This window comes from Zeus faber, assembly GCF_960531495.2.
Source record: "Zeus faber genome assembly, chromosome: 8".
NCBI classification, from domain to species: domain Eukaryota; kingdom Metazoa; phylum Chordata; class Actinopteri; order Zeiformes; family Zeidae; genus Zeus; species Zeus faber.
The window spans coordinates 4,296,619-4,310,942 of NC_137195.1; the positions used below are offsets into that span (position 1 = coordinate 4,296,619).

The 14,324-nt window shown below is 45.3% G+C and overlaps 1 protein-coding gene across 1 annotated transcript in view; it reads right to left on the minus strand.

The window, feature by feature from the left end:
• The window catches only part of slc9a1a (solute carrier family 9 member A1a), a gene marked incomplete at its 3' end in the record, with an annotated part of 41,061 nt that overhangs the window by 18,317 nt on the left and 8,420 nt on the right, over positions 1–14,324 (minus strand). The window contains exons 2-3 of the mRNA XM_080005718.1: positions 7,511–7,983; positions 5,413–5,663 (exon numbers count right to left, since the gene is read on the minus strand). Of these exons, the coding sequence (XP_079861844.1) occupies positions 5,413–5,663; positions 7,511–7,983 (724 nt within the window). The remainder of the gene's footprint in view (positions 1–5,412; positions 5,664–7,510; positions 7,984–14,324) is intronic.

Sequence of the window (14,324 nt, forward strand, 5' to 3'; positions counted from 1 at the left end):
GTAGAGGGAGGTTGAGCAGAGCAGAGTAGAGGTAAAGTAGAGGTAGAGTAGAGGGAGGTTGAGCAGAGTAGAGCAGAGGGAGGTTGAGCAGAGCAGAGTAGAGGTAGAGGGAGGTTGAGCAGAGTAGAGTAGAGGTAGAGTAGAGGGAGGTTGAGCAGAGTAGAGTAGAGGTAGAGTAGAGGGAGGTTGAGCAGAGTAGAGATAAAGTAGAGGTTGAGCAGAGGGAGGTTGAGCAGAGCAGAGTAGAGGTAGAGTAGAGGGAGGTTGAGCAGAGTAGAGTAGAGGTAAAGTAGAGGTAGAGTAGAGGGAGGTTGAGCAGAGTAGAGTAGAGGGAGGTTGAGCAGAGTAGAGTAGAGATAAAGTAGAGGTATAGCAGAGGGAGGTTGAGCAGAGCAGAGTAGAGATAAAGTAGAGGTAGAGCAGAGGGAGGTTGAGCAGAGCAGAGTAGAGGTAGAGTAGAGGGAGGTTGAGCAGAGTAGAGTAGAGGTAAAGTAGAGGTGGAGTAGAGGGGGGGTTGAGCAGAGTGGAGTAGAGGTAAAGTAGAGGTAGAGTAGAGGGAGGTTGAGCAGAGTAGAGTAGAGGGAGGTTGAGCAGAGTAGAGGTAGAGCAGAGGCAGGTTGAGCAGAGTAGAGTAGAGATAAAGTAGAGGTAGAGCAGAGGGAGGTTGAGCAGAGCAGAGTAGAGGTAGAGTAGAGGGAGGTTGAGCAGAGTAGAGTAGAGGTAAAGTAGAGGTGGAGTAGAGGGGGGGTTGAGCAGAGTGGAGTAGAGGTAAAGTAGAGGTAAAGTAGAGGTAGAGCAGAGGGGGGTTGAGCAGAGTAGAGTAGAGGGAGGTTGAGCAGAGCAGAGTAGAGTAGAGGTAGAGTAGAGGGAGGTTGAGCAGAGCAGAGTAGAGGTAGAGTAGAGGAAGGTTTAGCAGAGTAGAGTAGAGATAAAGTAGAGGTAGAGCAGAGGGAGGTTGAGCAGAGCAGAGTAGAGGTAGAGTAGAGGGAGGTTGAGCAGAGTAGAGTAGAGGTAAAGTAGAGGTAAAGTAGAGGTAGAGCAGAGGGGGGTTGAGCAGAGTAGAGTAGAGGTAAAGTAGAGGTAAAGTAGAGGTAGAGCAGAGGGGGGTTGAGCAGAGTAGAGTAGAGGCAGAGTAGTAACCTGCATATAAATGATCTGTGTGTGTTTTCCTTTGCTTCTGTCATAACTCCAGGTTTCACATGTTGAGGATCGAATCCAACGTGAGACAAAACCAAAAGTCTCTTCTTCAACCTCAGTGTTTTGCCTTGTGATGAAATGGTCGATAACCCATCACACGGAGCTGGATGAACAGTAATCGCCTCTTGGCATTTAGAGGAGGACAGAGCCTCCACCTGAAGTGTTTGCACCACCCAGTCCTCCGCAATAACAAACCGCCGCCTCTGAGCGCGCCCATGAAAGCGGGACTCAGAGCCCTGCACTCCAGCTCCCCGCCGACAACAAGCGCATCCCCATCCTTCGGTTTCCGAGACGCAGGGTTACATAAAGCACTGCAGCCGGAGCGGCGCCGGCCGTCGACCTCCGCGCAGCGAGCGTCCTTGGGGCCGACGCCCGCTCAGCACATCCCCGGCCATGGTTTGCATAGTCCATAAATCCTAGCACCCGAAAGGGGGAACCCCCACCCGTTTTCAGCATAAACACAGCCCAAACTTGAATGTGTTATGTGGTCCATAGAACCAGTGGCATGTGCGTCACAGCCCGGGAAGCTGGAACTCCAAATAGGGGAATATACAGAACACAGTATATGTTAGAGCCAGGGAAGGCGGAACTCCAAATAAGGGCATGCACATCACAGCAAGGGGAGGTGGAACTCCAAATAAGGGCATGCACATCACAGCAAGGGGAGGTGGAACTCCAAATAAGGCCATGCACATCACAGCAAGGGGAGGCGGAACTCCAAATAAGGCCATGCACATCACAGCAAGGGGAGGCGGAACTCCAAATAAGGGCATGCACATCACAGCAAGGGGAGGTGGAACTCCAAATAAGGGCATGCACATCACAGCAAGGGGAGGTGGAACTCCAAATAAGGGCATGCACATCACAGCAAGGGGAGGTGGAACTCCAAATGGGGGCATGAAAAAGCAGGAAAAAAACGACTATATTTGCTGTTGTTAAAGACACAGCACTGGTGTCTGATGGAGCTCATTTGCCAATTTCATCGTCCAAGTTGCACTGTTTCAGACAGACTTGAGATTCTATATATTCACCTCAGTGACGCTGTCTCGGGGGGCGCCACGCCACGGCCTCTCAAACAGCCTGCCGCTCACTCATTAATGTTGTTATTTGCTTTGGTCGTTTCTTTTACGTCTCTTATACATACGCATGTTTAATATGTCTGGCACCGTCGGCCTTGGCGCAGAGCGTCCTTGAGGCTCAGAGACGCTCAGTGCACCAGCAGCGGCAGTCTGCGGGATCCATAAATCATGAGAGCTTTCAGAAAAGGAAGAGCAGGGGACGGACGGAATGGAGGCCGTGAAAATCGGGTGCAGTTGTTGATTTGCGGGCGGGGCAGGGTCATCCATCTGCACGCCGGTTACCCGGAGACGGGGGCGCCGGGATGGGTTATTTTCTGGGACGGGAGCGAGGCCAGCGTGCGGATGGACCCGACACCTAATCACCAGCGGGGACTGACGGAGACTCTCTGACGGAGACTCCAGGTTGTACATCACGGACGCCCCGAGCTCCCGGTGCTTCATATCAGTCCCATCACGAGTCCGTTGGGTGATAAATATTTTGATTTTCCCCTCCCGGTACACACAGTATGTGTACAGAAAGGTCCACCGGGAACACCGAGGTCACAGCCCGGTGTTTATATCGTTCGGAAAATCGGCGGCCAGGCTTTGGCGCTGACGCTCAGGGGGTCTGCAGGCTTCCCAGAGCTCAAGTTCAAGTCAATACACTTGAAGAGCATTTAAATGTATACATATATTTTTATCTCATTTAAGACCGTCTCTTGAGCAGCACTAGTCCTAAGGCTAAGGCTAGCCTACAGGCTAGACTCGTTTGGACAAAAAAGGAAATATACGGAGGAATAAAATCAAAAGTAATGAATGAATAAATAATATGAATATATATGAATAACTAACACGAATACCTGATGAACTCATTTACAACTCCAGACAGAGACGACTCTGCGTCCAAAGGAAACGGAGCGTTGGACTCCTTTGTGCTGCAGGGACGGTTGAAAGACGCCGCGCCAGGAGAAAAGTGTCTGACCTCCCGGACCGTCGCCAAAGCCAAACACTAATGTGAACCTGGTTTTATTACCCTGCTGCAGAACAACCGTGGACGAGGCTGCAACACGGTGAAGGAAGCAGCTTCCACTCACCACCAGGATTCACACACCATCTACAAAACAGCTTCTTATCTTATCACCACTGCTCCCTCATCTGGAACACTGAGGGGCCTGTCTGTCTGCCCTTCTGTCTCTCCCTCTCTGTTGTTCTGTCCGTCTGTCTGTCTGTCTGTCTGTCTGTCTGACTGTCTGTCTGTCTGTCATTCTGTCTCTCACTCTCTGTCGTTCTGTCCGTCTGTCTGTCTCTCTGTCGTTCTGTCTGTCTGTATGCCTGTATATCTGTCTGTCTGTCTGTCTGACTGTCTGTCTGTCGTTCTGCCTCTCACTCTCTGAAGTTCTGTGCGTCTGCCTGTCTGTCTGTCTGTCTCTCTGTCGTTCTGTCGGTTGTTCTGTCTGTCTGTCATTATGTTGCCCTGTCCGTCTGTCGTTCTGTCTGTCTGTCTGTCGTTCTGTCTGTCAATCGTTCTGTCTGTCTGCCTGTCAGTCTGTATATTGCTCTGTCTATTGTTCTGTCTGTCTGTCTGTTGTTTTGTTTGTCTTTTGCTCTGTTTGTTGTTCTGTCTGTCTGTATGTCTGTCTGTTCATCTGTCTGTCGTTCTGTCCGTCTGTCGTTCTGTCTGTCCGTCTGTTGTTCTGTCTGTCTATTCATCTGTCTGTCTGTAGTTCAGTGTCTGTCTTTCTGTCCGTCTGTCATTCAGTCTGTCGTTCCGTCTGTCTGTCTGCCTGCATGTCTATCTGACTGTCATTCCGTTCAGTCTGTTTCGTTAAGTCTGTCAGTCTGTTTGTTTTATCTGTCTATCTGTCTGTCTGTTCTTCCACAATGCTACTAGCAATACAGTATTTTGCAATACATTATATTTCTGTATACTGCAGTGTATTATATCACAGTATATTGCAGTATAAAACATTACAGTATATTGCAGTGTAATAGATTACAGTGTATTGCAGTGTAATATATCGCAATATAGGAGGTAGAGCTGGTGGTCTAGTCATCTAAAGGTTGCTGGTTGGATCCCAGGCTCCTCCTGCTAGCATGCTGTAGTGTCCTTGAGCAAGACACTTAACCCCTAATTGCTCTTGATGGCTGCGTCCGTCAGTGTTTGAATAATTGTAAGTGGCTTTGGATAAAAGCGTCTGATTAATGCAATGTAATGTAATGTAAATAATATATTACAGTATATTGCAGTGTAATACATTACAGCATATTGCAGTGTAATACATTACAGTATATTGCAGTGTAATACATTACAAAATATTGCAGTGTAATTACAGTATATTGTAGTGAAATACATTATAGCATATTGCAGTGTAATACATTACAAAATATTGCAGTGTAATTACAGTATATTGCAGTGTAATACATTACAGTGTATTGCAGTGTAATATAATACAATATAATGCAGTATATTCCAGTGTAATACATTACAATATATTGCAGTGTAATTACAGTATATTGCAGTGTAATACATTACAGTGTATTGCAGTGTAATATATTACAATATAATGCAGTATATTGCAGTGTAATACATTACAATATATTGCAGTGTAATTACAGTATATTGCAGTGTAATACATTACAGCATATTGCAGTGTAATACATTACAGTGTATTGCAGTGTAATATATTACAATATAATGCAGTATATTGCAGTGTAATACATTACAATATATTGCAGTGTAATTACAGTATATTGCAGTGTAATACATTACAGCATATTGCAGTGTAATACATTACAGTATATTGCAGTATAATATATTACAGTATGTTGCAGTGTAATACATTACAGTATATTGCAGTATAATATATTACAGTATATTGCAGTGTAATACATTACAGCATATTGCAGTGTAATACATTACAGTGTATTGCAGTGTAATATATTACAATATATTGCAGTATAATATATTACAGTATGTTGCAGTGTAATACATTACAGCATATTGGAGTGTAATATATTACAGTTTATTGTTATACCAGATGAAAATACATTAAAACCTTAAACCCTTAAAACAACCTGTTGGAAAGGACTGAACACAAACCAACAACAAACAACAACAAGCATTGCGTGCGTGCGTGCGTGCGTTTAGGGTACGTACGCCATGATGCCGGACATGTGGAAGATCTCGGCCGACAGGTACGCCATGTAGCTGTAGACGAAGACGAAGAGCGGCTCGATGACGCGCGTGTGCGACGTGAAGCGTGAGGTGAACGCCGCCAGGATCCCGTAGATGGCGCCGATGAGCACGCCGCCCAGCGCCACCACCAGGAAGCACAGCACGCCCAGCACGCCGTCCAGCACTGTTACCGTGCCGACGCCCGAAAACTCGTCAAAGAGGTGGTACAGCACCTGGGGGGCGAGAAAGGAAGAGAGAGAGGGCGAAAAGGGGGAGAGAGATAAATAGAGAGAGAGAGAGAGAGAGAGAGAGAGGGGCAGAAAGGGGGGAGAGAGAGTGACAGGAAGATAGGGGGGAGAGAGAGAGGGGGGGTGAAAGGGAGTGAGAGAACAGAAAGAAGGGGGAGCGAATCATTATCATGCTCTGTTATCTTCATTTATCTGTGTGTGTGTGTGTGTGTGTATATATATATATATATATATATATAATATACAATAAATGACTCTGGAGCTTTCTGATAAAATAAATAAAATAAAATACATTCAAAATAACTCAAAGAGGGAAAGAGGGAGAGCGAGTGAGCAAGAGAGAGAGAGAGAGGGAGCGAGAGGGAGCGCCACATAAATAAGACAGAGCGCTAAAGAAAGACAGATGTTAAATTATTCATCTGTGATAAATAACACTTTGAAAAACTCTCTGAGGCTTTTTCTTTTTGGACAACAGCGAAAACACGTATCCCAAGTCTGGGAAAGAATAAGATAATAAATAATATTACATTCATTCATTCCATTCAGGATGAGTCATAGAATGGGCTTATAAAAGGATTTAATTTGTTGGTTTTTTATTGCTTTTTAAGTTTTCTGAACTTTAAATGTATCCTCTCATATCTCCATTCTAATTTGAGAAAACAGATAAATAATTAAGGTTTATAAATGTGTGTGTATATATATATATATATATATATATATATATATAGATAGATATGTGTCCTCACTAAGCGACCAATTTGCCAAACCACCTTCTTCCCAAACAGGAAGCAGCGTGTGACGCCTGCTTTACAAAACCAAAAGGCTAGAAATGAGAATGACAATTATATTATTATTATATTATTATTTATAATAATAATACGATTATTATTATTATTATTATTATTATAATTAATGCCATTATAATTATTATAATCATAATAATAATAATAACATGATTAATAATAATAATAATAATAATAATAATAATGACAACAATAATAAAAAATAGAAGTATAAATAAAATAGTCCAGTCGTAGAAACCGTGCAGGCAGTACTTCCATGTCCATGGAAGGTTTTATAATCCCACATTTACATTTTGACTTGTTGAGGTTCAAGTTGAGGCAGGGGCCGGCACCAACTTTTAGAAGTGGTTGTCAAGTCGACTGACTTGTAATTATTTTATAATTGAGTGATAATGATGCTACAGAATTATCGTCCATATTTCAATAATATTTTTGACAGAGTAAATCAATGCACCAGGATACGTACAGTACGAAATGTGGTCGACAATAGGGCAACCAGAGCGCACAACATGGTTGACAATGGCCCAGACCTGGTTGCCCGGGGCAACTGGGCAACCGTTATTGTCAGGCCCTGAGTTGAGGTTACGTTGACTGTATAATGCTGATGCTTTCAAAAGTGAAACAAACTTTTTTTTTTTGTTAAATATATTGTGTTGGAAAGACGATTTGAAGGACGCTGCACGGCGGAAACATTCCAGTCCAATCAACTTAAATGATTAACTGGGGAAAGAGGCCAAATGGCCAAATGAATTCTGGGAAATTTGCCCCCCATCTGCGGGGCATGTGCATCAGGTAGCTTACGATCCAGACGTGGAAAAACCGGGAACAAACCACGTGGAATTACCACCTAATCAGCATCAACCCAGAGCTCCGACTGACGAGTGGAACCAGCTGGATCAGAGCAAAAACATGGAAACAGGACTTTCCCTTATCCAAACCCGGAGTTTTTCCCACCCTCTCGTCCACATGGTAACGTTCGTTACCCTGTCCGGTATATGTATGTATTTTCGGGATTTTGGCGCCGCTCACCACTGTGACGGCGTCGTTGAGCAGCGACTCCCCGAACACCAGGATGTGCAGCAGCTCGTTGATGTGGATCTCCTCGAACACGGCCAGCACGGCCACGGGGTCCACGGCCGACACGATGGAGCCGAACAGCAGGCAGGGCAGCAGCTCCAGGTTGCTCAGGTCCGACGGGTTGGACGGCTGGATCTGCGCCACGGCGTACAGCAGCCCGCCGATGAAGAAGGCGTTCCACAGCGTGCCCACCACGGCGAACATCAGGATGGTGCCCAGGTTCTCCATGAAGGGCCGGATGGGCAGGAAGTAGCCGGCGTCCAGGATGATGGGCGGCAGCAGGCACAGGAAGAAGAGCTGCGAGTCCAGCACGGGAGGGACCTCCTCCCCCGCCAGCTTGATGAGACCCCCCACCAGCAGGCCCACCGTGATCAGCAGGCAGCTCTCCGGAACGATGCTGGAGAGCCGGGGGACCAGGTGGAAGCCTGCAAGGCAGAGAGGGTGGAGGAGAGGGTTAGCGGGTGAGCGAGGGGAGAAGAGAATAGAGGCGGTGAGGGGTGGTGGGGAGAGGACAGGAGAGGCGTTAGCGGGTGAGAGAGAAGAGGGTGGAGGAGAGAGGAGAGGGTGAGTGGTGGAGGGGAGAATAGAGGAGGTGAGGGGTGGTGGCAGGGAGGGGAGAGGGTGAGGGGTGGAGGAGAGGATGAGCCGTGGAGAAAGAAGAGGAGAAGGTCAATGGTGGAGGGGAGAATACAGGATAGGGCAAGTGGTGGAGGAGAGGAGTGATGGGGTTGGAGGAGAGAGGAGAGGGTGAGTGGTGGAGGGGAGAATAGAGGGCGAGAGGAGGGTGAGGCGGGTGGAGGTGAGAGAGAAGAAGGAAAGAAGAGAGATGGATCGAGGGAAGAAAGAGGGATTTCTCTTAAATTTGATCTCCACTTTGTCTCAGTTGAGAAGGGAAACTAGGTGCAGTAGAAAGTACTTTTTTATTTAATGTTTTTGTTACGTTTTTTATAATCAGTATTTACATTATTTATGCATATCAAAATTAAGCCAAAGCAAAAAATGGATCAGTCAAACTGTTGATTTAGGATTTATTATCAATGATTGATTAGGTCCCCATCCTTGTATTTTTACTGTGACACCACCTGTACCGTACTGTATTTAATTTAATTGTAAATTCCAATCATGATCTGCATGAGCACCACCTGCAGAATTAAGGCTCCGGTCGTACTTAATGAAGTATTATAGGCTCTGTTATATAATAGGACATTTGTCAGTACAACTACTTTTTACCTTTTAATACTACTCATTACTTTGCAACATTAATATGAATTCCAACATCAATATTAGGAACAAGCCGTTAAAATGCCAAATGCTGTCACTGAATCTCCTCCAGGCCCATAGGACACGTTGACACAGATAATTTAGCATTTAATTACTCTGCTTTTAAAAAAAAAAGCAACGCTACAGGCGGTTTGGTCCACAGGAAGCAGACAAAAATGGAAAAATGGGTAATAGAACAGAAAAAGAAACACAGCATTTAAATGTGGATTAAAGGGTGTTTTGTACCAGCTGTGGTTTCCTCGAGGGAACAAGGTGTAAATGAAATGCAAATGGGGAAGTTGAGAGACACAGCTGCATGCTTATTGAGATAGGCACCAACTTGACACCAACTCTGACTCTGATTGCTTACATCAGCTCTCGGATAAACTGGTCCCAGAATTATAATCATTTCTTAATTCAGTGATAATGATCTTATGTAATGATACCACATAGTTCAATATTTAGAAGGTGATTCCAAGAAAATGGAAACATGTTAAAGGACAATAAATAAGTAAATATATATATATATATATATATATATATATATATTTCCCTTTTGAGTCATTTAGATCATTTCAAATGTTTTTTTGTGGTTATATTTAACAGGTTTTTAGCAGTTTGCAATCGTCAGTTAAAATCAAACTTCTCTTTATTTAGTTTATTGTTTTTTGTTTTTTTTTTACTGCCTTATTTTAACTTGTTTAAAGCTCAAAAAAGCTGTATCCACACAGATATTCCTCATTTGTTCTCATTTCCAGTTTTCAGCGCTTGTATTTTATGGTCAACTCCATGGGCAACAGAGCAACCAGACCACACAAGATGGCAGACAATGGTCCAAATGTGATTGCCGAGCAACTGATGTTAATATTCATAATTAAAATAATTATAGATTCATGCGTTTCCTTGTTTCCTTCCTCGGAGAGACGTGGATTCAGACACGCAACGTTGTTTATCAGCTTCAGCCCGAGGTGTTCTGAACCCGACAACTCCCCAGACGCCGCGCGCTGCATTAACGCTGCTTCAAGCGGAGAAATCCCAGCGCCTGAGTAATGGGGTTTAACTACGGGAGTAAAAATAGACAAATCCCATTCCTCCTAAGTCATGGTGCTGTCTGACGCACAAACCTGCGGAATGACTGGGCCACCAACCAGGACTGGGCCACCAACCAGCAGACTGACTGGGCCACTGACCAGCAGACTGACTGGGCTACTAACCAGCAGACTGACTGGGACACAAACCTGTACCTGACTGGGATGCAAAGAAAGACAGACCAACGGGTTTACATAGACCACGATCCTCGTTTTCTGTTTAACAGGTGTTCTGGATTTTAAAAAAGTGAGGGAGGGAACGAAGAATAATAAATCATTGCACAGATGTTTATGATGCCCTTCCCTGATTTGTGGACACTGGTGAGAAAATGACATATTCCCAATGACATGCCTTCCTTCGATTTAAATCCAATCAAATCACAACCCTACAGACACGGCTGAGACCTCCATGAATCAACCTGGTGGTGAAGCATATTGCACTGCATGGAAACCTCCAGGGCTGCGATATTAGAAGGATCTGCAGACGTGTGTTGGATGAGTCGGTGGAAGCGAACCATCTGGCTGCCTGGCTGCAACAGAGCGTGTCGGTAATCAGGTAGAAAGCCCTCCTCTCTCCTCGGCCTGCTGGAGATTCTCCAGATTAGATTAGGTGCCATATTGATGAGATAGGTGCCGTATTGATCCCTGGAGGGGGCTTGGAGTATAGAGGGCATCTTACTGACATTTACTTCTCAGTCATTGATTTAAATAGTCAGTGATGTATGGTATAGAATGTTGGTACTCTGCTCTGTTCATTACATCTTCCCCTTTCTCTCTGGATTACCATCGGACCCTGGATTATAGTCATTTACAACTCTCTGATTTATAGGGCTGCCCTGTTTTCTTTAGGTTGTTTTTTTCTGCCAGTGTGCATGACAATAACAGGATAAAACAGAAACCTACAAAATTCACAGGGATACCATTTCAATGGGGAATTATAAATAAGGGAAATCGTAAATATATTTTTTAATATGTGTGAATGGTGAATGAACACGGCTCTCTGTGAGCCCTACTGCCGTGCCCCGTTCCTCCAAATAAAACAACCGAAAAGAGTGTGGGGGCGGGGCACGGAGGAACGCTGCACGACTCGTCGACTCCTTAAGATAATTTTCTGCGCATAGCGCATGGAGAGGGGACGATCGGGGGGAGAGTCATGGAGAAAGTGTCCCCGTTACGCTTGGTTTCCCTCCATCCCGTCTGTACGCACCTGTTTCGTACCGTAAGCAGATGTAAAATGAAACCTACACCAATCGCTGGCGCTCGCATCGTCAATACCGTCGGAGAGGGAGACAGGTGCGCAAATTGTGCCCCCGATCGCTCCCTCGGGACGGTGCCCTAGGTGGCCAATAGGACGAGCCGGCCGGCCTTCTTTGTACTGCACAAGAATTTCCCTGGGGATAAACAAAGTAATATCTCACCCTATCTCATCTCATCTTAAACTCTGAGGAGACGGGTTGGAACGCCCCGCCGGTCCAAACGGCGAGCCCCGCCCCTCTCCTGTGACTGGACGACTCTAGAGATGAAGCCAGTTCCCGTTAGAACGGTGAGACCTCCACGTGTTCCAGTGAAAACTCGACGTAGAATTGAAACGTTTGCCAGATTACCACAACGTGAGTTTGTCTTTGTTCTACTGAAGTAGAAGAAATACAATTAAAGCTTGTGATTTAGACTGGGTGAACATGTTATTTTATGGTCTAAATGTGGGGCAGATTCATTAGTTGCAGCTCGGCATTAAGCTGAGCGCTCCTTGATCCATCTTTTAAGTCCTATTTTGACATTATAGGGAGGATCTTTCATTTGCCTTGACCATCATAGGACTCCAGAAATATGCAATTTATATTCAGCAAAGAATTTGATTAACTAGGTTGATCTGACAGCTAATATGACAGCTTGCTCTTTTTGTGACTCTCCAACGGCCCCCTCGGAGGTCAATACAGCCAACGCTGCGTTTATAATTGGTCGACGCCTCAAATTTGCATCCCCAAATTGAACCAAGGACAAACTACACACGTAAGCAGCACACCAAATTTAGCGGAAGCGGTCGTTCACATTGACCTGTAAAAATCACGGCGGACCTCCAAACAAATGAACGTGGGTGTGGCGAGGGGGGGTTAAGCAGCCACACCTGTCTTGGGTCTAGGTAATTGGGCCCGGGGTCAAAGATGGCTGTACGCCTGTTGCTCGTCAGAGCAAGCCACGAGCAACAGGTAAATCACACACACACACACACACACACACACACACACACACACACACACACACACACACACACACACACACACACACACACACACACACACACACACACACACACACACACACACACACACACACACACACGGGGAGAGCCTCTGTCATGACATGTGTTCATCTGCTCCCGGCTTGTTCCACCTGTCCACTCTCTTCAATAAAGCGATGCGTTGGCAACATCTCTGGCCGTGTCTCTGAGTCGGAGGCTCCTGGGAACGCCGCTCGGGAGGCGTGTGGCAGGCGGGACTGTCACAGGAGGCCTCGCTAAAAACACTCAACTGTAAAGATGTTGGTTTTTTTTTAATCCAATAATATTTTGTGATAGAAATATAGAATATACAAGCGAAAGTAAGAGATGTATAGAACGTATTGCAACTGGTTCGGGCCCCGCATTGAAGAATGCAGGGCCCAAAAACAGGAATTCAGAAAAACCCATATTCTGAAATGAGACCGTACTATTCTGCAGTGCAATAAATCTGAGCTGAGTAAGAAATTAGACCATAAGCGTTATGTCTTTATGGGATCCGGGACATCTGCAGTGGAACAGGGGGGACAAACAGTGTTTTAGTGTTTCTTCTCTACAAGCGCTCGTCTGTGTTGGAATATAAACACACAGCCCTCAGGTCAGTTACTGAAGGACCCTCTGTTACAGACTCAGGACACTAATTGGTCCACAGACATGTCAGAGGCATCTTCCCACAGTGAGGTTCACTACAAAATGTCCGCCAACACACAGACCCCCTACTCAACAGGTGGGCTCGAAGGACGCTGTTATGGCAACAATATCAGAGAATGGGCCCAGTCCACACCCGTGTGTGTGTGTGTGTGTGTGTGTGTGTGTGTGTGTGTGTGTGTGTGTGTGTGTGTGTGTGTGTGTGTGTGTGTGTGTAGCTGTGAATTCTACAGCTTTTCTAAGACCTTTAGAGTCCAGGTGCAGATTTATTTTAGCTTTTAAAATGAATAAAATATGTAATAATAATAATAATAATAACACTACTTTGGTCTAGGTATATAGGTATGATTTTTACCATTCAATAGTGTAAAAAATATATATATTATATATACTGTATATATATAATACATACAAATATGCCAAATAACATAATGCATGTAATAAATAAATATATAAATTATATTTTTTTTTTCATCAAATGGAATGAGAATATATTAATATAACTTCTATTTTTATTCAAAAACCAAATACAATACAATTCAAAAGGCTTTATAATATTTTGTTCGCATTCCCAGATAAATCAAAGCATCTAAAACTCCAAAATGAAGCAGTGAACAGCAGAGGGAGGGAGCGTCGCTGAGTCAGCAGTCTCTCTCTCTCTCCCTCTCTCTCTCTCTCTCTCTCTCTCCCTCTCTCTCTCTCCCTCTCTCTCTCTCTCCCTCTCTCTCTCCCTCTCTCTCCCTCTCCCTCCCACAGGTGTAATCGAACGCCCTCAGTGAACTCAATATCCCCCTGTTCGCTGTTCACCGGAATACACTACAGCCACCCAGCGTCCTTGGAAGACGCCCGTCCACAACAGAGATCCTCCAAATGATCTTCACGCCGGGGCAAGTGTCCCAATCTGTCATTTTCTCCTGGTTTGCATAAAAAGCCAAATGTCTCGCAAAGCAGTTCTGGAGAAAGCAAAACCAGCCTTTTGTGGAGAGGTTTCCCAGGCTCGCGGAGCTCGCCAGACCTGTTGTCGGCTGAAAGGAGGCGGTTAATGGGTGTAAAGCAACAAATCCAGGTCACCCGGCAGCAGGGCGGTTACCTTCCTACCGCAGGCCTTGAGGCGTTACTGATTGAGAAAAAATAAATGCAATTAACACAACCTAGAATATCAGCGACGTGCTATTAGGGTTATGGCAGTTGGCAATACTATTCTACCCTGTAGCTGCATAAGTTCAACTTTCCTTTTGGTTCAGTTCCATCATGATTAACACCAAGTACTTAATATACTGACGGTGGCGATTTAAATTGGTTTAATGGAGCCAACTTAACGCTGAACCACCAGGCGTCCACCATTTACCCCCTAGAATACCGGAGCCGGAGCCCCGTATGGGTCCAGGGCTTGGCCGTGCCTCCACCCGCAGGGCCGCCTACGTCCCCAGAAGCAGGTTTCACAGCCTTTGTCGCCGTACCGGCCACGAAGACGCTTAAAATGACTGAAGTGGGG